Raw genomic sequence first — 26614 nt, forward strand, 5'->3', positions numbered from 1 at the left:
GGCTTTGGAAAGGGTGCAGAGGAGCTTTACTAGGATGTTGCCTGGTATGGAGGGAAGGTCTTACGAGGAAAGGCTGAGAGACTTGAAGCTGTTTTCGTTAGAGAGAAGAAGGTTGAGAGGTGACTTAATTGAAACATATAAAATAATCAGAGGGTTAGATAGGGTGGATAGGGAGAGCCTTTTTCCTAGGATGGTGACGGCGAGCACGAGGGGGCATAGCTTTAAATTGAGGGGTGAAAGATATAGGACAGACATCAGAGGTAGTTTCTTTACTCAGAGAGTAGTAAGGGAATGGAACGCTTTGCCTGCAACAGTAGTAGATTCGCCAACTTTAGGTACATTTAAGGCGTCATTGGATAAGCATATGGACTTACATGGAATAGTGTAGGTTAGATGAGCTTGAGATCAGTGTGACAGGTCGGCACAACATCGAGGGCCGAAGGGCCTGTACTGTGCTGTAGTGTTCTATATATTCTATTCTATCAATAAAAGATTACTTTAAAAAATGTAATGTAAAAAGAGTAAAGGTAAAATTCTGAAAGAAAACTAGCACAAAGTATAAAAACTGGTAGCAACAGTTTTTCGATATAAAAGAGAATAACTAAAGTGGATGTTGAATCCTTGGAGAATGAGACTGGGAAGTTTATTGTTGAGAACACAGAAATGGCAGTGACATTAAATTAATATTTTGCCTCATTTTTCAAGGTGGAGGACACTAGCACCATCCCAATAGAAATCGACAATGCAGAGGTCTGAGAAAGGGAGGAACATAGGGCAATCATCATGACTTGGGAAAAAATACTGAGTAAACAATTGGGATTGAAGGCAGATGTGTCCTCAAGTCCCAATACCAATGTCTTGGAATCTTAAAGTAAGATGCAAGAGAGATAATGGATCCATTGGCTATCATCTTCCAAAATCACCTGAATGCAGAAAAAGATTTCAGTGGATTGGAAAAGTGCTACTGTAATGTCACAGGGCTCAGTCCTCAGGCCCCAACTATTTGCAATTTATATTAAATAACATGGATACAGGGATAGAGGTTTGATAGCCAAATTTGCAGATGATGCTAAAAATTGAAGGGGAAGTAAATTATAATAAAGAAATATGGAATTTAGAAATGGATATTGATAGGTTAGATGAATGAGCCAAAATTTAGCAAATGGAGTTTCATGTCATAAATATGAGGTTGTCCATTTTGACCAGAAGAATAAAAAGGCAACATACTGTCTAAATGGAGAGGAAACTCAAGAGTGCTTCCGTACAGAGGGATCTGGATGTCATTGTGCACAATTATAAAAAACTAGGATGTCGGTACAGCGGGTCATAAGGAAGGCAAATGGAATTCTGGCATTTATTGCTAAAGGAATAGAGCATAAAAGTAGGGAAGCTTTGCTAAAACTGTACAAGGCACTAGTGACCAGATATATTGTATAATTTTGGTCCCCTTGATGAGGAAGGAAGTTCTGAGGAAGGGTCACCAGACCCAAAATGTTAACTCTGATCTTTCCTTCACAGACCTGCTGAGCTTTTCCAGCAACTTTGTTTTTGTTCCTGATTCACAGCATCTGCAGTTTTTTTTCGTTTTTATTAAGTGAGAAAGTTGCATTGGAGTCAGTTCAGAGAAGGTTCACTAGACTGATTCCAGAGATAAGGCGTTTGCCTTGTGAACAGAGATTGAACAGCTTCGGCTGATACTTTCTAGACTTCAGGAGAATGACAGGATAGCTAATTGGGGTATATAAGATGCTAAAGGGGATTGACAGAGGAGACATGAAGTGGATGTTTCTTCTTGTGGGACAATCTTGAATGAGACATCATAAGTTCAGGATAAGGGATAGCAGATTGTAAACAGAGATGATGAGAAATTACTTCTACAGAGACATGAACCTTTGAAATTCAGGACATGAGAGTGATGAATGCCGGGACATTAAGTAAATTTAAGGTGGAGATACACAGATTTTTAATTAGTAATGGGTTGAATGGTTATGGAGAACAGGAAAATAGAGTTAAGACAGGTGAGATTAGCTATGATTATATCAAATGGTGCAGCCTATGCCTGCTCTTATTTCTGATGCTCTAAACTATTGTTGTCCATAAAACCCTTCACAAAAGAAGCAGCGATAATGGGAACTGCAGATGCTGGAGAATCCAAGACAACAAAATGTGAGGCTGGATGAACACAGCAGGCCAAGCAGCATCTCAGGAGCACAAAAGCTGACGTACATTTGTTTTTGACTATTTTGAAATTCAAACTTGGAAAATTATATGATTATATTCTATAAATAATACCCCTTTCATCGCGAGATGCACGTATCTGGTTTCATCAAAGCCAGCAACACAAGGACAGCAGACAGCCTGGGTCCTGCTCTCACGGATGGGATTTTGTACTTTATTCAATAGGATTGCACATTCAAAAACTAACATTCCATTAAGCGAATGAGGGTCGTTGTGGAAATCTGTGAACAAAATCTGATTTCAATACTGCAAAATTCCTCATTAAAATGATACGCATGAAACTCAAGTTAGTGCAAAATTTGATTGAATCTAACGTCAAAGGAGGGTTACGGGTTGTACCGTAGATTTGCATCATACGGACTGATGGTCAGTAAACAGTTAAACTCTCAAGATCCCAGTTTTCACAGAAGGATATGGGAATCAGATACTGCGGCGTCAAATTGTTTGGAACCAATCAGCGCAATGTTTTCCCTTCAGCTTTAAAACATCTGGATGCTGTTTATTCATGTGGTAAACGGGGGGAAAGCTGCCTCTCCCGTTCACCATGAATTTGAAGATTTTGTTCGCTATCTTGGCCGTGGCTCTGGTGGCGATTATAGCCCTAAATTGGATCTTGCTGGTGGGCTTGTCGAAATCGGCAAGCTGTAAGCCCTCGAAGTTTACAGAGCTGTTGGAGGAGGTGTATGGGGAGACGTCTCAGGGAATGGTGTTTGCAGACCTGGACAGTGAGGAACTAACTAGCGTTGTGCAGTATCTGAAGCTCCAACTTGGGGTGAAGCTGGTGAGCTGCGCTGAAGCTCTTCCCTCAGACAATTACATTCACATGATCGAACTGCAGCTCCCCCGGAAAAGTGAGGTCTTAAAGTTTTTGGACAGCGTGGCAAACCAACCCAAGAGAGAAGCGAGAGCGGTAGTGATATTTGGAGAGCAAAGTGAGCCCAATATCACCGAATATGTGGTGGGACCTCTTCCAAATCCAACCTACCACAAAGACATTACTTCCCAGAAATACCAGAACCTTAGCTTCCACTCCAGACCTGTGACAAGCTTCGAACATAAAAAGATTCTTTTAAGAATGGGATTGGAGAAAGCGTCTCGGCTCCTTCTGCAAAGTTTCGGCTCAGATTGGGAAGATCTGATCCACCTGGACTCTGCCCCTCGTGGCTTCAAAACGGGTGACCGGGAAACCTGGTTCCCGTTCCTGAGAAACGTTAGCGGCGTCTTCATGCACCCCCTGGGCTTCGAGGTGCTGATTGACCACAGCAGCCGCAATATCTCCGAGTGGAAAGTGAAGCAGATCTTTTACAACGGCCAGTACTTTGACAGCATCGAGCAGCTGATCACTCAGTATGATCGCGGTGCTGTCAAGAAGATCCGACTGCACCGAGAGCAATCTGATCCCAACTATGCATCGCTGAAACCTCACATGAAACATCATTCAGTCTCTCCGTTGCAATATGAGCCTCAAGGCCGCCGATACTCTGTTGCTCACAACCATGTGAGGTATTTTAATTGGAAATTTGCTTTCCGCCACAGTACTGTCAATGGGCTGCAGTTGTTTAATATCCGATTCATGGAGGAAAGGATCGCCTATGAATTAAGTGTGGAGGAGCTCAACTCTGTTTATGGAGGCGACTCGCCCTCCTTAATGAGGACCAAGTTTCTAGACCAGCATTATAGCATTGGCAGATCTGCTAACGAACTGGTGAGAGGCGTGGACTGTCCGTACACTGCGGTCTTCGTGGACACTGTTCACTTTACAGAGAGTGAGAAACCAGGGCAGATCAGGAATTCCATCTGTATCTTTGAACTGAACAAGCAGATTCCCCTGAGGCGGCACTTTTCCAGCTGGTACACAGCTCCCTCTTACGGGGCGGTAGCGGACTGCGTGCTGATCATAAGGTCAATCTCAACCGTGGCCAACTATGATTATGTGTTTGATTACATATTCCACCACAACGGCGTGATTGAGACCAAGGTCCATCCGTCAGGGTATGCACTGACATCAATCCTCTCTGAGAGCGGTCTTAAGTACGGAGCAAAACTTGAAGAGAATCTTTTGGGGAATATTCACACTCATTTCTTGCATTTCAAGGCTGATGTGGATGTAGCGGGTAGGTTACAAAGTAAGAGATAGTAGGAACTGCAGATGCTGGAGAATCTGAGATAACAAGGTATGGAGCTGGATGAGCACAGCAGGCCAAGCAGCATCAGAGGAGCAGGAAAGCTGACCCTTTGGGCCCAGACCCTTCTTCATAAAATTTTCTGAAGAAGGGTGGAGGCCTGAAACGTCAGCCTTCCTGCTCCTCTGATGCTGCTTGGCCTGCTGTGCTCATCCAGTTCCATACCTTGGTACCTCGGGTTACAAAGTAACTTCTGTTCAGTTCTGAGGAAGGGTCACTGGACCCAAAAGTTAATTTTGACTTCTCTCCACAGATGCTGCCAGACCTGCTCAGCTTTTCCACCCATTGCTGTTTTTGCTGCAAAGTAACTTCAAAAGTTTAAGGGTCATATTAACTTGTTCAATTTCTAGCAATTCTCTTAAGTGTCACATCTGGAGCAAGGATCTTATTGTAAGGAGATGTTTCCAACATGCACCTGGGCAACCAGTAACTGAAGATTCTCTGAGATAGTAGGAACTGCAGATGCTGGAGAATCTGAGATAACAAGGTGTAGAGCTGGATGAACACAGCAGGCCAAGCAGCATCAGAGGAGCAGGAAAGCTGATGTTTTGGGCCTAGAACCTTCTTCAGAAATGGGGGAGGGGAACGAGGGTTCTGAAATAAATAGAGGGAGAGGGAGGTGGATAGAAGATGGAGAGGAGAAGAAAGGTCGAGAGGAGACAGACCGGTCAAAGAGGCAGGGATGGAGCCAGTGAAGGTGAATGTAGGTGGGGAGGTAGGGAGGAGATAGGTCGGTTCAGGGAGGACGGACAGGTCAAGGGGGCGGGATGATGTTAGTAGGTAGGAGATGAGGGTGGGAGGAGGGGATAGGTGAGAGGAAGAACAGGATAGGGAGCCGGGGACAAGGTGAACTGGTTTTGGGATGCAGTAGGGGGAGGGGAGATTTTGAAGCTTGTGAAATCCACATTGATATCATTGGGCTGCAGGATTCCCAAGCGGAATATGAGTTTCTGTTCCTGCAACCTTCGGGTAGCATTGTTGTGGCACCGCAGAAGGCCCAGGATGGACATGTTGTCTGTGGAATGGGAGGGGGAGTTGAAATGGTTTGCGACTGGGAGGTGTAGTTGTTTCGTGCGAACCGAGCGGAGGTGTTCTGCAAAGTGGTCCCCAAGTCTCTGCTTGGCTTCCCCGATGTAGAGGAAGCCACAACGGGAACAGCGGATGCAGTATACCACATTAGCAGATGTGCAGGTGAACATCTGCTTGATGTGGAAAGTCTTCTTGGGTCCTGGGATGGAGGTGAGGGGGTAGGGGAAGTGTAGGGGCAGGTGTGGCACTTCCTGCGGTTGTAGGGAAAAGTGCCCGGTGTGGTGGGGCTGGAGGGGAGTGTGGAGCGGACAAGGGAGTCATGGAGAGAGTGGTCCCTCCGGAAAGCAGATAAGGATGGGGAGGGAAAAATGTCTTTGGTGTTGGTGTTCACCTGGAAATAGTTCATCATCCACTTCACCAACACCTTCCACCCCAACCTTAGGTTCACCTGGACCGTTTCTAATACCGCTCTCTCCTTCCTGGACCTCTCTGTCTCCATCTTCAGCAACCACCTAGAAACCGACATCGATTTCAAGCCCACCAACTCCCACAACTATCGAGAATACACCTCCTCCCACCCACCTTGTGGCAAAAATGCCATCCCCTATTCCCAATGCCTTCATCTCTGACAGATCTGCTCCCAGGATGAGGCATTCCACACCCGTATATCTCAGATGTCCTCGTTTTACAAGGACCACAACTCCGCCCCTCAGTGGTCGAGAACGCAGTCGAACGTGTCTCCCGCATTTCCTGCAACTCATCCCTCACACCCCACTCCCGCAATAAAAACCAAAACAGAATCCCCCTCATCCTAACGTACCACCCCACCAATCTCCAGATACAACGCATCATCCTCCGACACTTCTGCCATCTGCAATCCGACGCCACCACCAAAGACATTTTTCCCTCCCCACCCTTATCTGCTTTCCGGAGGGACCACTCTCTCCGTGACTCACCTGCACATCTGCTGAGGTGATGTACTGTAACCGCTGTTCCCATTGTGGCCTCCTATACATCAGGGAAACCAAGTGGAGGCTTGGAGACCACTTTGCAGAACACCTACGCTCGGTTCGCGCTAAATAGCTACACCTCCCAGTTGCAAACTTTTTCAACACCCCCTCCCATTCCTTAGACGACACGTCCATCATGGGCCTCCTGCAGTGCCACAATGATGCCACCCGAAGGTTGCAGGAACAGCAACTCATATTCCGCTTGGGAACCCTGCAGCCCAATGTTATCAATGTGGACTTCACAATCTTCAAAATCTCCCCTCCCCCTACTGCATCCCAAAACCAGCCCAGCTCGTCCCCGCTTTCCTAACCTGTTCTTCCTCTCACCTATCCCCTCCTCCCACCTCAAGCCCCACACCCATCTCCGACCTACTAACCTCATCCCGCCCACTTGACCTGTCCGTTCTCCCTGGACTGACCTATCTCCTCCCTACCCCCACACCTACACTCACCTTTACTGGCTCCATCCTTGCCTCTTTGACCGGTCTGTCTCCTCTCCCCTTATCTTCTCCTCTATCCATCTTCTGTCCACCTCCCCCTCTCTCCCTATTTATTTCAGAACCCCCTTCCCCTCTCCCATTTCTGAAGAAGGGCCCAGGCCCGAAACATCAGCTTTCCTGCTCCTCTGATGCTGCTTGGCCTGCTGTGTTCATCCAGCTCTACACTTTGTTATCTCTCCTTCCTCACGGCCATATTCCTGTCCTCTCCATGTAACCCTTTATTCCCCAACTGTCCAAAAAATCTATCTATCTCAACCTTAAATATACAGCCTTCCAGACTCACATTGATTTCAAAATTTGCCCCGTTTCTCTGTTTTGTGTTCTCCTTTCTTGTAGTTTTTGGACAGAAGCTGTCGGTAATTATGCTTTTGTTTTACACATGAAACCTCTCTAGACTCATCTCTTGCATCTTTATCTATCTCAATACATTCTGCTGTTTGCCGTTGCCTTGGTTATTCTACCCTTTGTCATTTTAATCTCTCCTGTCTTTCACCTTGTCAGAAACCTTCCGTTTTGTTATTCCTCTTTTTATATTTCTCTGAGTGAGTACTTCGATCACAACATTCCTATCCTGAAACAGTAATTCTGTTACTCTCCACAGATGTTTCCAAATACATTGAGTACTTCTAGCCTTCTCTATTTTTTAATTTTATGAAAAGGATTTCACAACCCTTTAATCTAATTTAGTTACCCTCTGGCATTTCGGTATTGCAATACCCATGAGCCACATAAATACTGTACTGTAATTGGGGCATGTGCTTATTGCTGTGACCTTTTTAAATACGACCAAATGACTAAAGATTGTGGAAAGTTATGAAGAGTTAGTGCGTTTTGATCCTAGCCCTTTTGCTTGGAGCTATTCTGGATCTCAAGCACTGCCCAGTTAACCCCTATCAACTTCAGGCAGAGAAAGCCAGATTCCTGAGGCATTTAAAAGGGGCTACAGAATTGACCAGCCCCATACCAAAGGAAAAGAACCACTTGAGGTTTTTAACCTTCCTATGGAAAGACTTTAGGTAAAGTTACAGCTGGATTGTGATTCTCTTGCATATCTTCAGAGTCCGAGTTAGATAAGTACTCCTGCATTGAAAGTGAGTACAGTGTTGCCATGTTTGAGTTATTGGTACAGAAAACTGAGCCAATATCAATTGATAAATAGGTGGATATTTATTAAAGAACCAACAAGTAATTCAACGTCTCTGTAGAAACCAAAAAGCATGATATTAGATGGCTCATGGAAAGAAATATAAAGCAGAATCATATTTTTGCTAGGGAACCCAACATAAATTTTAATTGTTGCATCTATCTGCTATTAAAGTTAGATTTCTTAATGAGCAAGTGACTGAGATTTGCTTTGTTTGAGAGAGGAATCTAATCTGAGTTATCCTTAGAAATAAAGCGTAAATTTTGAGAAACCATAATTAATTTCCTAAGTAAATGGGTGTTTCTTCAGTTGGGATGTTTCAATCCAAATACTTTGTGAAAAGAAGACTCATTGTTATGGAAATTTTCAATACCATGAATTCATGGCTTGACTCATCTCAGGAAGGTGAGGCTTGGTTAACGATCGTGGTGGTCAAACATTTCCTTTAGTCAGAGCATAGTGTTATATCAGATATAATGACTTGGAACATGTCTGATTTTTAAAATCCATTCATGGGATGTGGGTGGTGCTGGATGGACCAGCATCTAGTGCCCATCCCTAGTTGCTCTGGACAAGTTGCTAGTGAGCTGCTTTCTTGAACGACTGCAGCCCATTTCCTGTAAATGGACACAAAATGCCATTAGGCTTAAGATTTTAACCCAGCGACACTGAAGACACCGCAATATATTTCCAAGTCACTACACTGTATGACTCAATGACTGGCTAAGTCAGGATGCAGAGCAGCTTGTGGAGTTTGTAGGCCGCTGTGTTCCCACGTATCTACTGCCGTTGTCTTTCTAGATTTGAAAGATGCTGTCTCGGACTCTGATTGTGGCTTAAAGGATCAGTGCCTGCATTGTACATTTACAGTGTTTAAAAAAGTCTGTATTATTATTTTGCTGGTTGAGTTCCCAGAGAATTCACCTTCCTTTGAAGGGTCAGTAAATCTCAACTTGTTTGTTTCTACCTTCTTGTAAATAAAAAAAGAATAATTTGAGATAGTTTACAGGAAAATTAAACTACTAACTAACATTACTGCCATTCTTTTTACCCATATACTTTAAATCATCAATAGTCAAGTACTTTATATGAGTCTGAATTGACAGTTTGGATAAGGTGAAATTTTGCAATCATTAATATATGAGAGAATATGGCAGAGGTGTACAATATAAGTCACAGGGTGCTGGAAAGAAAACATGAGTTAGACCTCTGGAAGGCCCTGGATCACATGCAGCAAGAGAGACTGTCTGTGCCCATGGGAGGCAACGTCAAAAAAATCTGTGCAATGTTGAGGGAGCTGTCAGTGTCTTTGATTTCCTTTCTTTCTAATCTACAAACACTGCAGTCATGGGTCACATGTACACTGACACAACATTACACCAGTGTTGTCATTCACCTGCTCACTGTTTGTCCAATTTCCTGCCCCCAAGCACTAGAGAGCCAAAGTGATCATCTTCAGTCACCAGTGTAAATCCACATCATTGTCTTCACATCTCCCTCCCTTCCCAACCATATGATGCCATTCAATGTATTTTCAGTCCTGAGCTTAGCTTTGATCTCATCCTTCTGATCACAGAATGTCCCCATCCAGCTTCCTAACACCTCCATCCTCAATTTGGCTCAGTACGTTGGCTGCATGAGAGATTCTCATCTAAGCATTCCTTGTCTTCAAATTCAACTATTCTTTGGGCTGGCTTTCATATTCAGCTTCATTTCTGTGGTCACCCCTGCAAGTGGATCTTCCTGAACAACTAGAGGAATTTTGGGGAAAATTCACGAACTGCCTCCATGAATTTTGAGCATTGAAAGCCAGATTGTTTCAGGCATACATTGCTGAAGTGTCTTTACTTTGACATCAAAACCTCCTAAGTGGTTAAGAGATAACATGGTTTAGAGCTGGATGAATGCCACAGGCCAAGCAGCATCAGAGGAGCAGAAAAGCTGACATTTCTGTCTGAGACCCTTCTTCAGAAAGGGGGGAGAGGGAAGGGGGTTTTGAAATAAATAGGACGAGGGGGAGGTGGATAGAAGATGGATAAAGGAGAAGATAAGGGGAGAGGAGACAGGCCGGTCAAAGAGGTGGGGATAGAGCCAGTAAAAGGTGAGTGTAGGTGGGGAGTTAGGGAGGGGATAGATCAGACCAGGGAGGACAGACAGGACAAGGGGGCAGGATGAGGCTAGTAGGTAGGAGGTAGGGGGTGGGGGGTGGGATAGGTGGGAGGAAGGACAGGTTAGGGAGGTGGTGAGGAGCTGGGCTGGTTTTGGGATGCGGTTGCAGAGAGGGGAGATTTTGAAGCTTGTGAAATCCACATTGATACCATTGGGCTGCATGGTTCCCAAGTGAAATATGAAGTGCTGTTCCTGCAAACTTTGGGTGGCATCATTGTGGCATTGCAAGAACTAAGATGGTTGCCAACTTTCACTGGAAATTCTGGAGGGATTTAATCATGTGATATTTGGTTGTTATAGTTAGCTTATAAAGATTCAGTCTCTTGTCATGATATACTGTTGGCCCTGGTTTCACATCAGCAGCTGATGCACAAGGCAAGTTGCACTAACCAGAAAGACACCAAAAGAATGGAGAGGGGAAGAGAAAGCATGGATGGGAATACACAAGTGTCACAAATAGTTGGGAATCTTAGGCAGACAAGGACTGGATGCCATGCTAGTGGAAACTAGTGAACATTTATTAACTCTACACAAGGTTGAGGGGCTTGGTTCAGTAGGACTTCATTCAAACCTTCTTAACTCAGATTTTGGTTCCATGTGATCTGACATTAGTAATGTGGTCTAGCTATTAACTCCTTGTATTACAGGATCTGATGGTGTGTGCCAGACATGATAGGAAAGAAATCATTGTTGGGAGGTACTTTTATTCCAGTAGTAATTAATAGTAATTAAGTGAAATAGTACTAATTGCTAACAGCAAACCTGATCCATCTCTCCCCTGAGTCAGGATGTGAAAATTCAGCCCATTATCTTTTGCCTGCTGTGTTATTTTGTATTTTTGCATTCAAAAGACAATTACTTAGAAATTTTGGATTAACAAATCTCTTGAAAAGAAAGGGACAAAAAGTCAAAGTAGTTTAAGATGACCCAATAAACCAAAGGCTGAATTTGTACTGCAAGTATCAATGCTAGACTAGAAATTGCTGCTCATTTTATAGCTGCACAATTTTATGAGCTTTGCTGAAGCTTCACCTTATTTGGAAGAGTGTTTTATATAGCCCAGAGTAAATCATACTCAGTGCTTCTGTCCAAGAGTTTACAGAGCAAATGTTTTGAGCATCTACTTGTTAAACAATTAGATTGAACTGATGTGGGTATGGAAACTTTGCTGGAGATTAAATGGAGCACTTGAACATTTTGCAAAACAAGTTTGCCACTATAGTCAATTTATAATCTGTGTGTCTGACATCCAAATGACTGCAGTAGTTATTTGAGTTGGTGTGTTCTCAGATGGGGATCAGGACAGGGGTTTCTGATGAATAATTGGAGGCAATGGAAAGCTCTGCCCTGCAAATGACCACTTTGTCTTTGCAGCACCAATTCAGGGAATGTGGGTTTGAAAGACATTCTCCTTAAAAAATGCTTACTCAGGATGTTTTTCCATGCATTGCCAAAAATAGTCATATTTATATAGCATTTTTCATGTGCATGTTTTAAACAATTGATACTTTAGAAATGTCATCATCGTAATGTAGGAGATGCAGCAGGCAATATGTGCTCAGAATGCTCCAACACAGCAATATGGTATAGAACAAATGGCATAGATTTCATGAAATAATAGGGACTGCCAATGCTGGGGAACCTGAGATAAAACCATATAGAGCTGGATGAACCCAACAGGCCAAGCAGCAGGGGAGCAGGAAAGCTGATGTTTCAGGTAGAGACCCTTTCTCTGAAAAGAATTGAATAATTCACTTCTGAAGGGTCTCAACCCAAGACAGCTTTCCTGCTCCTCCTGATGCTGCTCAGCCCACCATATACATCCAGCCCTATCCAGTTTTCTCTCATTTACCATAGATTTCATGGTGACTTTGAGTGAAGGCACCTTTAACTGATGTCAATGTAAGTTGCTTACAAAGATCAAATGATCTCTGGTGTGAAATGTCAGTTTGAAGCCAACTGTTAGTAAAGATCTGTCCGAGAGGGGTGCAACAATATTAGTAAGTGGGGGGGAATAGACATTTACATTGAAGTATTCTCAGATAGTGAACCAGGAAGTTAAAATGTACTAAATAATTCACTCAGACTTCAAATGAAACTGAGAACTGCAGGATAGGCAGTTGTCCATCATTGAATGAATACTCATTAAATGTACAGTGTCTCATGCTTCGTGTTCACAGGATGTTAGCCCCAAATTGTAGAATTGCTTTTAGACTAGAAGCTTTGACTGAGTTGGCTAACCTAAACTTAAGATAGTGCAAGAGGATGACACTTTATGCTTACCTGAAGGTCCAGTTCCAGTTTCCTTGTCATGTCTGGTGACATGTTCACTCAATTATAAACAGACATGCATTTTCTGTAAAGATATCAGTTACAGGTACACAGGCAATGCACATTTGTTTGAAGGTCTCATTTAGCCTGGAAAAATAGATTCTGTACCTTTGCAGTGTTCTTGAAAAAGCCCACATCTCTTCAAACCCTACACCCTCTCACCAACTTCTGTAGGCTTCAGTAGCTCTGCACATTGTGAAATGAACATGATTTCCATATAAATCCCAACTTAAAAGGAGAGGAGCAGCAAGCAATGATGTGAAGCAGGCATCTCATGTCCAGCAGGCAGCTCTATTCTCAATTTTAATACCAGGTGGTTCAGACCTCAAATTCAACTAAAGAGATTATTCTTCTCAGGAAGAGGCCTTACACCATTGGAAATGTTTAGGCTCAATATCTGGTCAGCAATTTCTTAATTTCACACATGGTGGTAAACCAAGTCTTCCCAAAGGAAATCACTCTAATCTGTTCTGCTAAAGAGGCAAATGGATATGAAGTAATCTCTTGAGCTGACCCTAGAGGCAAGGAGGACACTGGCCATGGAATGAAGCCCATGGCAATAGGTTGCAAATAGATTCTGTTAACATGGGAGGCTGTTGTGCAGCAGCTCATGACCTAAATGTGGAATTCACCAGTTTTAAAATCTCCACCTCACCCTTGGCCTCGGCCTCATCCCATGAGGAACCCTCCTCAACTTGAGGCAACCTGTCCATCTTCTCTTCCACCTATCCCCTCCTCCCACCTTACTGACCAATCCCCAGCACCACCTACCTATCACAATCCCACATTCCTTCCCCAGCCCCACCCCTCCTCCCTATTTGAGCTTCCTTCCCCCTCCCCCATTTCTGAAGAGGGATCCCGACCCAAAACATTAACTGTCCTGCTCCTCTTATGCTGCCTGGCCTGCTGTGCTCCTCCAGCTCCACACTTAACTCTCACATTCTATAGACTGGCTCCTTGCTGTGCAGTGGAGGCTTGAGTGTTCCATTGAGTTCAGCTCCAAGCAGGGCCATGCATAGTGGTAAGATTGGAGGGGAGGAGCCAAACAGCAGTCCAAAACAAGAGGTTCTCAGTGGTGAGCAGGGAAAAGATACACATGTAATACCAGTGGCTGTGACAGCAGATAAAGACTGCTGAAGTATGGAGATCACCTGTCAAAGGGTTCGTTGCCACCAGAACTGGATCTTACTTCTGTGAAGGACCATGGTGTGCAACAGCATTTCCACATTAAATGTTGTTGCACACTCCATCCACCTAGAGGAATTCAACCACAAAATATGTGTGTGGAGATGTGACCCTGGGATGGGCTCAGCCACCAAAGGAGGCAGTTGTGCAGCAGATCGTGACTTAAACGTGGAATTCAGCAGTTTTAAAATCTCCCCACCCTCAGCCTCATCCCATGAGCAGTGATGCAGAATTTCCTAGGTGGACAATCTTACACATTAGCAAGGGATTACAGACAACCACACTGGCTGGCCATGCAACTTTGGCACTTCTCTTGACTGAGAAATAAATACTGGCCACAATATTTCCTGAACCTCAAAGCAGCATGTGGAATATTTAAATATATTGTTGAAAGCAGTTTGGTTTCAGTTTAATACCTCATGTGAAATACTGCACCTCCAACAATGCAGCACTACCTCAGTACTGCACAGGAGGATCAGCTTTGGTTTGTACTGTTAATGCCCAATCCTGAATTGGCACTTGAATCCACAATTCCCTTAGAGACAAGCTATGTTTGACTAAACCACACCTTATGGTACTTCAAGTCATGAGCATTATGGGAATTTTGTATTGCAATCCTGTGTTAAAGCTGACAATACAAAGGGTTGAACTGAACATTGTTTTGGCTGCCTTTTAGTAGTCAAATCACATAATAAGGTCAGAAATGGGGATGTTCACCAATGATTACACAATGTTCAGCACCATTCATGACTCAGATACTGAAACAGTGTATTATTTTCTGAAGGTCTAGGTTGGAAACATCAGCCTTCCTGCTCCTCTGATGCTGCTTGGCCTGCTGTGTTCATCCAGCTCTACACCTTATTGCATGTTCAAATTAGACTGGCAGATGACAAGTAGCATTTGCATCACACAAATTCCAGTCTATGACAATCACCACTAAGGGTGATTCTAACCACTGTTCCTTGATATTCAAGTGGTATTACCAACATTGAATCCCTTCTATCTACATTTTGGGGGTCATTGACCAGAAACTCAATGGACTCATCACATATAGCCACTGTGTTTAATAGCAAATCAGTCTAGGAATCCTAGAGTAACTCACCTCCTGACTCCAAAGCCTGTTCACCATCCACAAGGATGGTGATGGAATTCTCCCTAGTTGCCTGGATGGATGCAGCCCCAACACTCAAGAAGCCTGACACCATCCAGGACAAAGCAGCCCTTGTTTAGCACTACACCCACAAGCGTCCACTCCTTCTACCACTGCCACTCAGTACGCACAGCAGCTACTATCTAAAAGGTGCACTGCAGAAATTCAAAGATCCCAGTCAGCACCTTCCAAACCCGTAACTACTTCCATCTAGAAGGACAAGGACAGCAGATGTGTGAACACCACCACCTTCAATTCTCCAAGCCACTCGCCATCCTAACTTGGAAATATATCGCTGTTCCTTCAGTGCCGTGTCAAAATCTGAGAATTCTATCCCTAATGGAATTGTGGGTCAACCCACAGCAAGTGGACTGCAGCAGTTCAAGAAGGCAGCTCACCACCACCTACTCAAGGGCAACTAGGGACAGACAACAAATGTTGACCAGCCAGCGACACCCACATCCCACAAATGAATTTTAAAAACTCAATTTTTCATCTAAAACTTTATGCTACATGATAAGTTCACAGTTTGACTTGTGGCAAAAACAAGCTGATTTTTTGGTTTGATTTATTGTGTCTCATGTACCTAAGTACAGTGGAAAGTTCTGTTTTGTAAGCAGTACAGACAGATCATTAGAGGACATACAGATCATAGGGTGCTTAGACTGAGACGTACAAGGTTACAATTGCACAAAGCAAGATCAACATTATTTGAAGTTGGAGAGGTCCACTCAGCAATTTAACAACAGTAGGTAGGAAGCTGTGTTTGCACCTGTTGGTCTGTGTATTCAAGCTTCTGTATCTTCTGCCTGGCTCAACTAGACAACTGCTTGCCAACAGCAGTTACAAGTAATCCAACATTAGTTATAATTATCCAACATTTAGTGACAAATCACTGGTCTGTTTACTTTGAAAGAAGCAACATCATTGTTTGTTCAGAACACTAAAAGTTGACTCAACATAAGGCACAAACATTGGAGGTGAACAATTCAAAGACAATGACTGAATGAGCCATACACAATGTAAGAGCAAATTTGATTCACATGGAAAGTTTTAATCATCTTCTCCAGATTAACTATGGACTAAGAATCAGACCCTGATGTACAATTAACAACCTTCAAATAAGTTGAATGTTATTGTTAACCAGAGGGCTGCCTAATGGCAGCAGTCAATCAGCTGAAAGTGGTTGATTCAAATGGTACTTAATACTGGGTTGTGGCTCGTGATGTTGTGGTAGTGTCCCTACTCCTCGCCTGAGAGGTCTGGGTTCAAGTCTCACCTGCTCCAGAGGTGTATAATTATGTCAAAACAGGTTGGTTACTAAAATAGGATATATATTTATTAAATTACTGGATGAAACACTGGACATTTGATGGTGGAGGAAATAAGTTCAAAACAAAACATGTGATTTGGTGAAGGAAATATCGCAGAGAGGTGTGAAAACATCTCTGGATGGGAAAGAAATAAAATTAAATAAATACTGGAGCAGAAAACTGCATGGCCAGTAACAGATACCCAGTCAGGGGATTGCACTTCAATGTGACCTAAACTGAGTATAGGAGTGAATTTGGTTAATGTGAGAATTCAGTACACATGGGGAAAGAGGTGCTTTAAGTCAGGATTAAAGCAAATAATCAACTGTGGTAATTATGAGCTGGGTTTTTTCAGTACTAGTAAGATCTTACTCAGTTGTATGTTTTAATTTTTTTTAGAAGTAGCAAGGTGAACTAATAAATAAAAGGCTGCTTCAACTTTGAAATTACACAGATTATGTCACATGGGAACTCTGGGTCCTGGCTAGCTACTTGTGCAGGAAATGTATTCAGTAGCAGTAGTTTGAGCTCTAGGGCTTGTGCAGCAACTGGCAGCACTACATTGCATCCATGAAGTTGAGGGGGATGTTTGGATGGCATGTTTATAACTGTGGACACTGTGCAGCTTAACAGTAGGAAGGGAGAGAGGGAATGGCTGATCAACAAGCAATTTAAACAGGAACAGGCAAGTGTGGATTCCTCTGAATTGCATCCCACTCTCCAAATGGAGATTGGTCTTGCCCTCTGTCAAGAATGATAGTTCATCTGGTTTGATCAGGCATCATAAGTGGTTTAGCTACACAGCCAGGGTAAAAGGAACATTGATAGATCCTCTGATTGATGAATCAATATTGAGGGGAATGTTTAGAAAGAACATGCAGAGGCAGTACAAAAGTAAAAAGTTATCCTACAGACTGAGCAAGAGCAGAGAGATAAGGGTATATATGTGCAGAGGCCATTAAAAGCTGACAGGGATAGGTAGAGGGCACAATTAATAAAGGATGAAGTATTCTAAGCTTTATTAATAATAGCTTAGAATACAAGAATGGGGGAGGTTAAGCTGAACATGTATAAGATGCTAGTTAGACCTCAGCTGAGGTATTGTGTTTAATTCAGGTGACAGTAGGAAACTCTAGAAGGGATCAGGACTGATTATGGAAGAAATTGGAGATCTTTGGCACTTGAGGTTGACAAGATACTGGGGCTGGATGAGCAACATCCAAGCATTTTGAAGGAAGAGGGGGTAGGAATTGTAGAGGTACTGGCCATAATCGTTCACTCTTCCCTGGACTCAGGAGAGGTGCCAAGAGATTGGAAAATTGAAAACATTACAGCCTCATTTGAGAAGGTTAAGGATAGTCCAAGGAATTTGTGATGGATAAACTTCTAGAAACTTTTATTCTTGATAGAAGTTTATTCTGGATAGAAGTAACTGCCCATTGGAAAAAGGTTGGTTGATTAGAAAGTGTCAGCATGGATTTCAGAAAGGGTTGTTACGCAACTTGCTGGAGGTAAGAGAGTCATTGAGGATAATACTGTTGCTATGGTAGATCTGGATCTCCATGAGGTATTTGACACTGCCACACAGCAACCTTGAAGAAAGTCCTAGGTCAAGGTAGAAAATGAACAGTAGCAACATGGATACAAAATTGGCTGAGCCATGGGAAACAGACTGTAGGAAAATTTTTACTGGGGTCCCCAGGGATTTGTATTGGAACCCTTGCTTTTCCTGATTTATATATTAATGGTCTGCATCTTTGTGTGCATGGGATAATTTCAAAGCTTGCAGGTGATACTAAACTTGGAAAAATTGTAAACAGAGTAGTGTGAAATTCCAAAAGGACATTGGCAAGGTGTTAGAGTGAGCAGATGAAGTTCAAAGCAGGGAAGTATCAGAAGAATATCAAAAGACAACATAAAATAATAGGCACCATTGTAAAATCATGACCAGGCCAGACTGGGTGGATATGGAGAAACTGTTCTTGCTCATAAAGGACAAGAATGAATGAGAGGGCAAGCACTTTAAAACAATGTCCAAGTGAAGCATGGGTGATGTGGGAAAACACTTTTTCACACCTGAGCAATTTGGGTGGGGAAATGTACTGCTTCGAAATGTCATGGAGGAAGGTTCAACTGAGGCATTCACAGGGCATTGGATGATTATTTGAATAGAAATGGTGTGCAGGGATATGTGGAAAAGGGAGGAGGTTGACACTGAGTAATAGAACCAGTCCAGGAATAATGGGCTAAATGGCCTCCTATATTGCAACAGCCCTATGATTCTGTGATACTTTATTAATGTCGATCACATTTACTAGCTGGTCTGTTTTGGCAGCTGTGCACGAGAGCCTGAAGACACTGCACAGTGACATGCGATCACTGGCCAGGCCCATTGGCATTTATTTGAATACATGTCACTGACCAGTTGTGGACATACTGCATGTACAATAAGATTTTAGTGACATTGCTGCTTATTCTACAAACTGTACTACTTACATTCTTAATGTGCCTCAAACTCCTTTGAGATAAGACAGATAGTGAGAACACTTGTTTTGACCAGTTCTTGTAGCTTGTATGTGAACTGTTACTGAACCCTTCAGAAGTCTTGAGGTTTGACTCATGTTTTCACAATCATGAGGCCTGTTTAGGGTAGACAGAAAGTGTTCCTGCTTGCAAAACATGAAGTTGAGACTGCATGGATTTAAAGTGATTTGCAAAACAAGTCAATGTCTTGTGAGAAGAAGCATCTTCATGCAACATGTTCTTCAGTCTTACCTGAAAGTGTTGTGGAGATCGGTTCATACAAAGCATTCAAGAGGTCTCTGGATAATCATTTCAGTATAAGTAATTTGCAGAGGTTAAGAAAAAGGCAATCTAAGTCTTGATGTTCCTTCAGCAAATTGGTGAGGACATGAGCGAAATAGCCTTCTGCAATATAACAATTCTGTGAATTTGTGAAATCACAGTGAGGCTCAAAATTATATTTGTTCTAAACTGGAGGCTTTAATCCTTCAAACATAATCAGGATAGTCATTGTGGAAAGGGAAGAGAAGGTCAAGAGTTCCTAGAGTGTGTTGAGGAGCATTTTCTACAGCCTTATTTTTCCAATCCAAAGAGAAAGGAGGCACTATCCGACCTGATGCTTGGGAATGAGGTTGACCAAGTAAATTAAGTACCAGTGGGAAACCATCTGAGGCAGAATGATTGTTGTAAGGTTTAGGTGGATCATGTAAAAGGATAATGAATTATCCAGATTAAGAATAATGAATTGTGTGAAAGCCAACTTCATAGGGTGGTGGGCTAAGAATGGAGCTGAACCAGAAAGACTGGAACCAGTTGATGGGAAAACCTGTTGCTGACAAATGGGCTACCTTCAAAGAGGAGAGGTTTTAGGCACAGTCTGAGGGCATGTTCCTTTGAAAGGGAAAGGTGAGGAAAGTATTGGATAGGTGATGTAATTAAAGTTGACAAGACCCCCAGGCACATTGGGATGAATCTAAGGATACTGATGGATATGAAAATAGAAATTGTAGAGGCACTGGCAATAATTTTTATTCTTCCTTTGACCCTCAGATGGTGTCAAAGAATTTGAGAATTGTTAACATTACTCCCTTGTTCAAAGAAGAATTAAAGGATGAGCCCAGTGACCACAAATCTATCAGTTTAATGTTTGCAGTTAGGGGGGAACTTCTGAAAATAATAATTTGGAACTAAATTAACAGACAAAAATTGAGTTCATTTAGGAGGGCCATTGTGGATTTCTTAAAATCCATGTTTAGCCAATTTACTGGAGTTTGATGATGAGATAACAATGGGTTGATTAGAGCAATTCTATTGATGCATTGCACAGGACCCTCCAGAAGGTTTGAGATACACTGCCATAGAAAAACCTGAGAGATTATAGAATAAAAGGAAGTAGCAACAGGGACACAAAATGACTGAGTAACAGGAAACAGAGTAATGGTGCAAAGCTGTTTTGTCAAGGTGGGGAAGTTGGTAGTGGAGTCAGCATTGAAATCCTTGCTTTAACTGAACAGATGTTAATGGGGTTTGGGGAACAATTTCAATGTGCAGGTGATATGGACTTGGAAGCATGTAATCTGAGAGGAGAATGGTTTAAGGCATTAAAGGGACATAGGCAAGTTGATGGAGTAGGCAGAGACCAAAGAACAAAGAAAATTACAGCACAGGAACAGGCCCTTCGGCCCTCCAAGCCTGCACTGATCAAGACCTTCTGTCTAACCTGTCATCTATTTTCTAACGGTCTGTGTCCATTTGCTCCCTGCCCAAATATATCTTAAAAGACCCTAATGTGTCTGCATCTACCACCTCCACTGGCAACATGTTCCAGGCACCCACCACCCTCTGTAAAGAACTTTCCACACATAAGTGGCAGACAGAGTTCAATGTGGAGTTCTAAAGAAGAGTCATTGGATGCAAAATGATTTCTCTGCCTTCTCCCCACATATCCTGCCAGACCTGCTGGCTTTTGCCAATAATTAGTTTTTGTTTCATGTGAAATGCTACATTTTGAAAGCAAGAACATGGAAGGACAGTACAAACTAAAGGCTACAACTCAAATGGATACAGCAGTCAAGGAACCTGGGTTCCAGTGTGCTTAAGTCAGTAAAGGTGAAGGAAACCACCTTTAAAAAAGGTGGCAGGAAAGGTGGAGAACACAGCTAATAAAGCTGTATTGTTTTGTACAATATTAACAGGGGCATAGGATACAGAATCAAGTTGGTTGTGTTAACTTTATACAAGACACTAATTCAGCCTCAGCTGGAGGCTTGTACCCACTTCTGTGGGTGTTACATTTTAACAAGGACAAGGCATTGGAGAGTGTGCAGAACAGGTTGTGGGAATAGTTACAGGAATTAGGAATTTCAGTCACAAAGATGGCTTGGTTAAGGTGGGACTGTGCTCCACAGTAGAGGAGGCAGAAACAATCTGATTCAATGTAGGAGGTATGGACAGAGTAGAGAGAAAGTGTCTCTACTTGTGAATGGATCAGGAGTGAGGGTGCATAGATTTAAAATTAGTGAGTAGTTCATATCTGGAATACACTGCCAAAGAACATGCTGGAGGCAGTTACAGCAAAGGCATTCAATGGGGAGTTAAGTTATAATTTGAAAAAAGCAATGTGCAGGGTTATGGGGGCAATGACAAGATCATGATACTAGCTGAGACACTCATTTGGAGAGCCAGCATTCACAGGATGGACTGAAAAGCCTCCTTAAACATTAAGGATTCTGTGATGAGGCATCTATTCAAGGACTGCTACCAATTGAACATTCATATCAGACTGAATGTTTAATGCAAAGCTGCATGTTTGGGGTAGAGACCCACAAGCCAAGATATGCCATTGATAAGTTAACTACAACCATTGTCTGAAACATGGTTGAAGTTGTAGGGGTATTTAATGCAATCAGGCACATAAGCCGAATGATGATATAAAATATCATGAACAAGTTAGTAAACACTGCAAACCAGCAATGAATCCTATTTGAGATGTCCACAACAAGAAATTGAATCAGTGGAAGTTGATAGACTTTCATAAATAATCTGCAAATTCTGCTCTACTTCTGTTAATTTAATAGTCACCCAGAAAAAGAGTTTAGACAATTAAAATCCTAGTATGCAGATAACTATTAATTTGACAACCCAATACATCTCACTCCATACCCCAACTCTATCTCCTGATATCACTAACAATCACCATCCCCACTAACTAGACCTATCCCAAAACACTTTCATCTCCCACAGGATCCAAAAGCCTCCACCAGCACCAAACTCCTCCCACTCCCCAGTCCTGTATCCTTGTCAGTTTCAATCCTATTATGCTGGCTTGAATCTCTGGGACACAACCTGCCCTTTTCCTGCACCCACTCCTGACAAGCCCCCATCCCCACTGACTACAGACCCTGAACCCTGCATCCAATCCTAAGACTCATCACTTATCAGGTATGCTAGTCACCTGGTACATTATTTGCTTGGCAGCCTAGCTCCTTAAACAAGTTATTGTCCTTACCTTGTTAAATCTTCTATACTTACCCATCCACAGCAGTTGTCTGGCTATGCCACTGGACAGTTTAAAGCTCAGAATATGACACAGTGACTACTGCACAGAGGATTTGATTTGAGCTCCCCCAGCTACACTGCACCACTGGTGAATTGTGCTGATTGTGGCTATGTTGCACACTTCTAAGGGAGCCCAGATCAACATTCCAAGGTAGAAATGCAGCGATCAGAATTAACAAAATAACAAGAGCAGAAAGGCAATTCACTGTATCATCACTCCTTAAGAATATCCAGATGATTTTTATCAATAACTCCACAGAGGCAGGTATCCTGTCACCAGGTCACACAGCCCTGGCTCTAGCCCATCAGAGTCAGCACCCCAAGTGTCAGAATCTCTGACACTCCTCCTTTTGTCTGTCAGCCAGGTCTCCCTGATTAAGGCTGTTAATCTGGTTCAATCAGATTGCTCATCATCTGTGAGGTCCAACTGGCTGACCTCATTACAATCACTACATTTTACTTAAAGTTATCATGGCCCTGTTGAGTGTGGAAACCTAGTAGGAGCTCGGCTAGCTCACATATGTAACATCCAATAATGTGGGTAAGTGGGGGATTAGCTCACTTGGCTGGATACTTGGTTTGCAATGCAGAATGATGCTAACAGCCTGTGTTAAATTCCTATCCCAGCTGCAGTTACCATCTTTTTTTCAATCTCTCCCCTTCCTGAGGCATTATATCCATCAGATTAAATCACCACCATCATCTTTCTAATGAGAGGGAAGCCCTACAATCCTTTGAAACTGTGGCAACTTTATATTTATGTTAGTTATAGCATAGGTGATAGATTATTCAATATAGTCTATGATGAGTAAAGCATACAAAATGAATGATGGATTTGTGCAAAATCCAGAGATACTGAACACATTCCAGTCTATCCCAATGTGAAAGCAATATACAAACTCCAAGGTTTTCATGTCATATAGAGAGAATTTCTGATGTCCTGATAATATGAGGTCTATTTCTTCCCATAAGTGAGTACCCACCCTGTGCATCAATCATGGATACAGATCTGAAACTGGAAAAGCTGAGTATCAATAGAATTTGAACAGGGCAGCTGTATTTAGTAAACAATTCTAGAAATTACCATAGAACTGAGTTAAGATTTTCTGATTTAAAAACTAAGATAGCCACTAGCAAGTTGAGCTTACATGAAAAGAAGACACTTTCCTGACAACCATGGAAAATAATGTTATATCTGCTGATTATTTGACATTGCATCAGTTCCTGAATAATGCCAAAAGAAACACATCTTTATCACATTTCAAGCTGCTTTTCAACCCTTCAGCGATAAGCATGTGCACTCCACTGAGTGACTTTTGTTGTACAAGAATCATTTCCTCATTAATACTGTAGTTTCACATACAATTTAGTATATTCAACATTGAAGGTGCATGGAAATGCTGACACCATACATAAGTGTTAACTTGTCTAAGAATTTAGTTTTGTAGGCCTGTGGCTGTTTGAACTGCCGAAGTTAAGAACATATGTTCAGTTGCAAAGGCACTGCCAATGTAGTAGAGCCAGTTCCACTTGCGCTATTCCTTTTCTACTTGCCCTGCAATGTAGACACAAATTCTCTCTGAAGAAGGGTCCCGACCTAAAACATTAAATTTTCTGTTCCTCTAATGCTGCCTGGCCTGCTGTGTTCCTCCAGTGCCACACTGTTCCTCCAGCTCCAAACTGTGTCATCTCTGACTGTAGCATTTGCAGTTCTTACTATCTCTACAGAAAATTGTATATAGGTTTAGAAAATAATGTGGAACTAGACATCATTGATAAGGTTTGCTGCCATTGTTTGTTTTTTGGGCGAATATATGAAGATGTAGATGCTGTCTTGTGTCTCAGGATCAATATACTTTTTAAGACACAGGCTCATGATATCAACATATCATTACAACATGTGACCTGAGGTGAGAAAGGCCTCATTCTCCACCTTACCTGTGATCGCTGGTAATGTACACCGTACTGGATTCAGGCTCTGCTGATATAACCTATTCATTTAACATTAGCCCAGTCTAAAAAATGTAGTTTGTATAGAATTGTTAGCTGTATTAAATAACTGTTGAATTCTTCAATACCCTCAGCTTGTTACTTATATTGTGTGATACAACATAAACATTACCATAGCAGGTAAAACACCTTGATGGAGGCAAAAATCACATCACTAGATATTTCAGGGCTTTATTGTGATATTTATCCATGTATGAAGACAGTGACTAGAACTAACAACGGTTAAGACTGTGGTAATACATCTTCTGCATGCTGTGGAGTAGGTTGTCATTGTAACAATGCAAAATGTGCAGAATAACAGCAACCAATGTGTATTTCAATTTTGCACCAGTTGCCACATAAAGCCAACAAAGGATTTTTAACAGAATTAATTGTTGCAAGTTCCTACTGTACTGGTGTATTGATTATTATTTTCTAAATATGATAAATGCATGTTCCCAATCAGGTTTCACTCATCATAAGTGGAAAATTAAAATCTAATACAACATTCTAATTTTATGCTTTGAATGATAGTCAGTTCATATCTACCTTTGTTGCTTTTAGGAACAAGTAACTCTATTGAAACAAAGGATGTGGAATATGAGCTCAAATCAGCCCCGTGGAAAAATGACCAGAAGATACATGTACCCGTAGTCAAGGAGCAGATATTGGGCACGGAAAACCAGGCTGCTTTCAGAGCTGGGACAAAAATGCCTAGATATCTGAGTTTTGTGAATCTACATCAGAGAAATAACTGGAACCATTATCGCGGTTATAGGATTCAAGTGGTAAGCTTTAATCCTGACAGTATACCTGAAGAAATTCCAGAAGAAAAGGCTATATCCTGGCAAAGGTACGGTGCACTTACTTCATAATTGCTATTATAATGTTGTATTACTTTAAAAGAGTTACAAATTGTATTGCTGTATGCATATATCCATATACATATTGAATACCATGCTGCTGACGACTGCACTGCAGTCAAAAAAGTAACAACATACCATTCTGTAGTACATGACAAGACCTGGAAAAATACATAATCTTTTGTATTTATGTCTAAAGCTTTTCAGTCTTTTGAAAACTGTAAAACATCAGTTACTGAATTTATCTGACCGTCTGGTACTCATCCCTAACAACAGTAGTAAAATAACACAACTGATCTTTGATTTCTTGCAGTTGTAAACTACACTGGGAGACATTTTTTGTCAATTAAATAAAATTGATAAATGTAAAATAAATTTATGAATCCATGGTAATGCAAGTTTCTTTTTACTGAAGCGATTTAAATTGCCTTTAATATCATCATTGAATTGTAATGCTGTTGTGTTTGTTAAACAATAGGGATTGGTATTAAAGTCCTGTAAACCGATGCTCCATGCTTTGTCAATGAGCAAGATTGTCACTGTCACTTAGCTGTCATTTTTTTTCTCTCTTCTGTTTGCTCTTTGCTTTCCAATTTCTGTTGTCTTTCTCCACGTGCTTCTCTTACAATTTAATTTTTGTGTAACTGTTTATATATGATCTACTTTTCACTCATCTCCTCTGTGCAAGTCCTGCCTTTCCTTTTCTCCTCTCATTTTTGGACCATCACTTTTTTGGTCTGCTTCCAATCCACCATCCTCTCTATGCCTAACCCTAACCCTCACCCTTACCATACAAGCAGCTATCCAAATGCCCTATTCATCCACTTTACCCTTTTCACGTACAGTAATGTCTTCTTTTCTTTAGTATTTAGTCTCCAGCTGCCTCCAAAGCTCTGGAGCTCTCTAAACACTTCTGCCTCTCTTTCTCTTTTAATGTAATCCCTCAAGCCTCCTTTGACAAATCTTTTGGTCCTCTACCTCCTGTCTCTTTTTATTGTATCAAAATGTGTTCTGTATACCTTCTATGAAGTGCTTAGGGACTTTATTGCTTAAAGAGCCTCCATAAATGTGACTTTTTGTATTTGAATCCATGCATTTTATGGACAAAGTGAGTTAATGTTGTTATTTCATTCAATGTAGGTACCAGTTGGCAGTGACAAAGTACAAAGAGAAGGAACAGAGAAGCAGCAGCATGTACAATCAGAATAACCCTTGGAATCCTGCTGTTTATTTTGCTGGCTTTATTGATGATGAAGATATTCAAAATGAGGTTTGTTTAAATACGTGTATAAAAAATATTTGATTGTGGAGATACAATTTTCCTGGGTGTGCCAACTATGGATGAAGATTGTGATTGCCCACAGAAACTGAGAGCGGTGTGAGAATAATCCCAGGCCATTCTTGTGTACCACGAGATATTTGAAAGATA

At 41.9% G+C, this 26614-nt stretch overlaps 1 protein-coding gene across 2 annotated transcripts in view; it reads left to right on the forward strand.

Annotated features, from left to right (window-relative positions):
- Positions 1 to 2647: 2647 nt before the first annotated feature.
- The window catches only part of aoc2 (amine oxidase copper containing 2), a 29369-nt gene continuing 5402 nt past the window's right edge, over positions 2648 to 26614 (forward strand). The window contains exons 1-3 of one of the 2 annotated variants that reach the window (XM_048560572.2): positions 2648 to 4364; positions 24887 to 25175; positions 26326 to 26455. In XM_048560572.2, coding sequence (XP_048416529.1) covers positions 2783 to 4364; positions 24887 to 25175; positions 26326 to 26455 — 2001 coding nt within the window. In that variant the 5' untranslated portion in view covers positions 2648 to 2782. The remainder of the gene's footprint in view (positions 4365 to 24886; positions 25176 to 26325; positions 26456 to 26614) is intronic. The other variant, XM_048560574.2, reaches the window with a different exon arrangement.

Source organism: Stegostoma tigrinum, chromosome 31 (assembly GCF_030684315.1).
Source record: "Stegostoma tigrinum isolate sSteTig4 chromosome 31, sSteTig4.hap1, whole genome shotgun sequence".
NCBI classification, from domain to species: domain Eukaryota; kingdom Metazoa; phylum Chordata; class Chondrichthyes; order Orectolobiformes; family Stegostomatidae; genus Stegostoma; species Stegostoma tigrinum.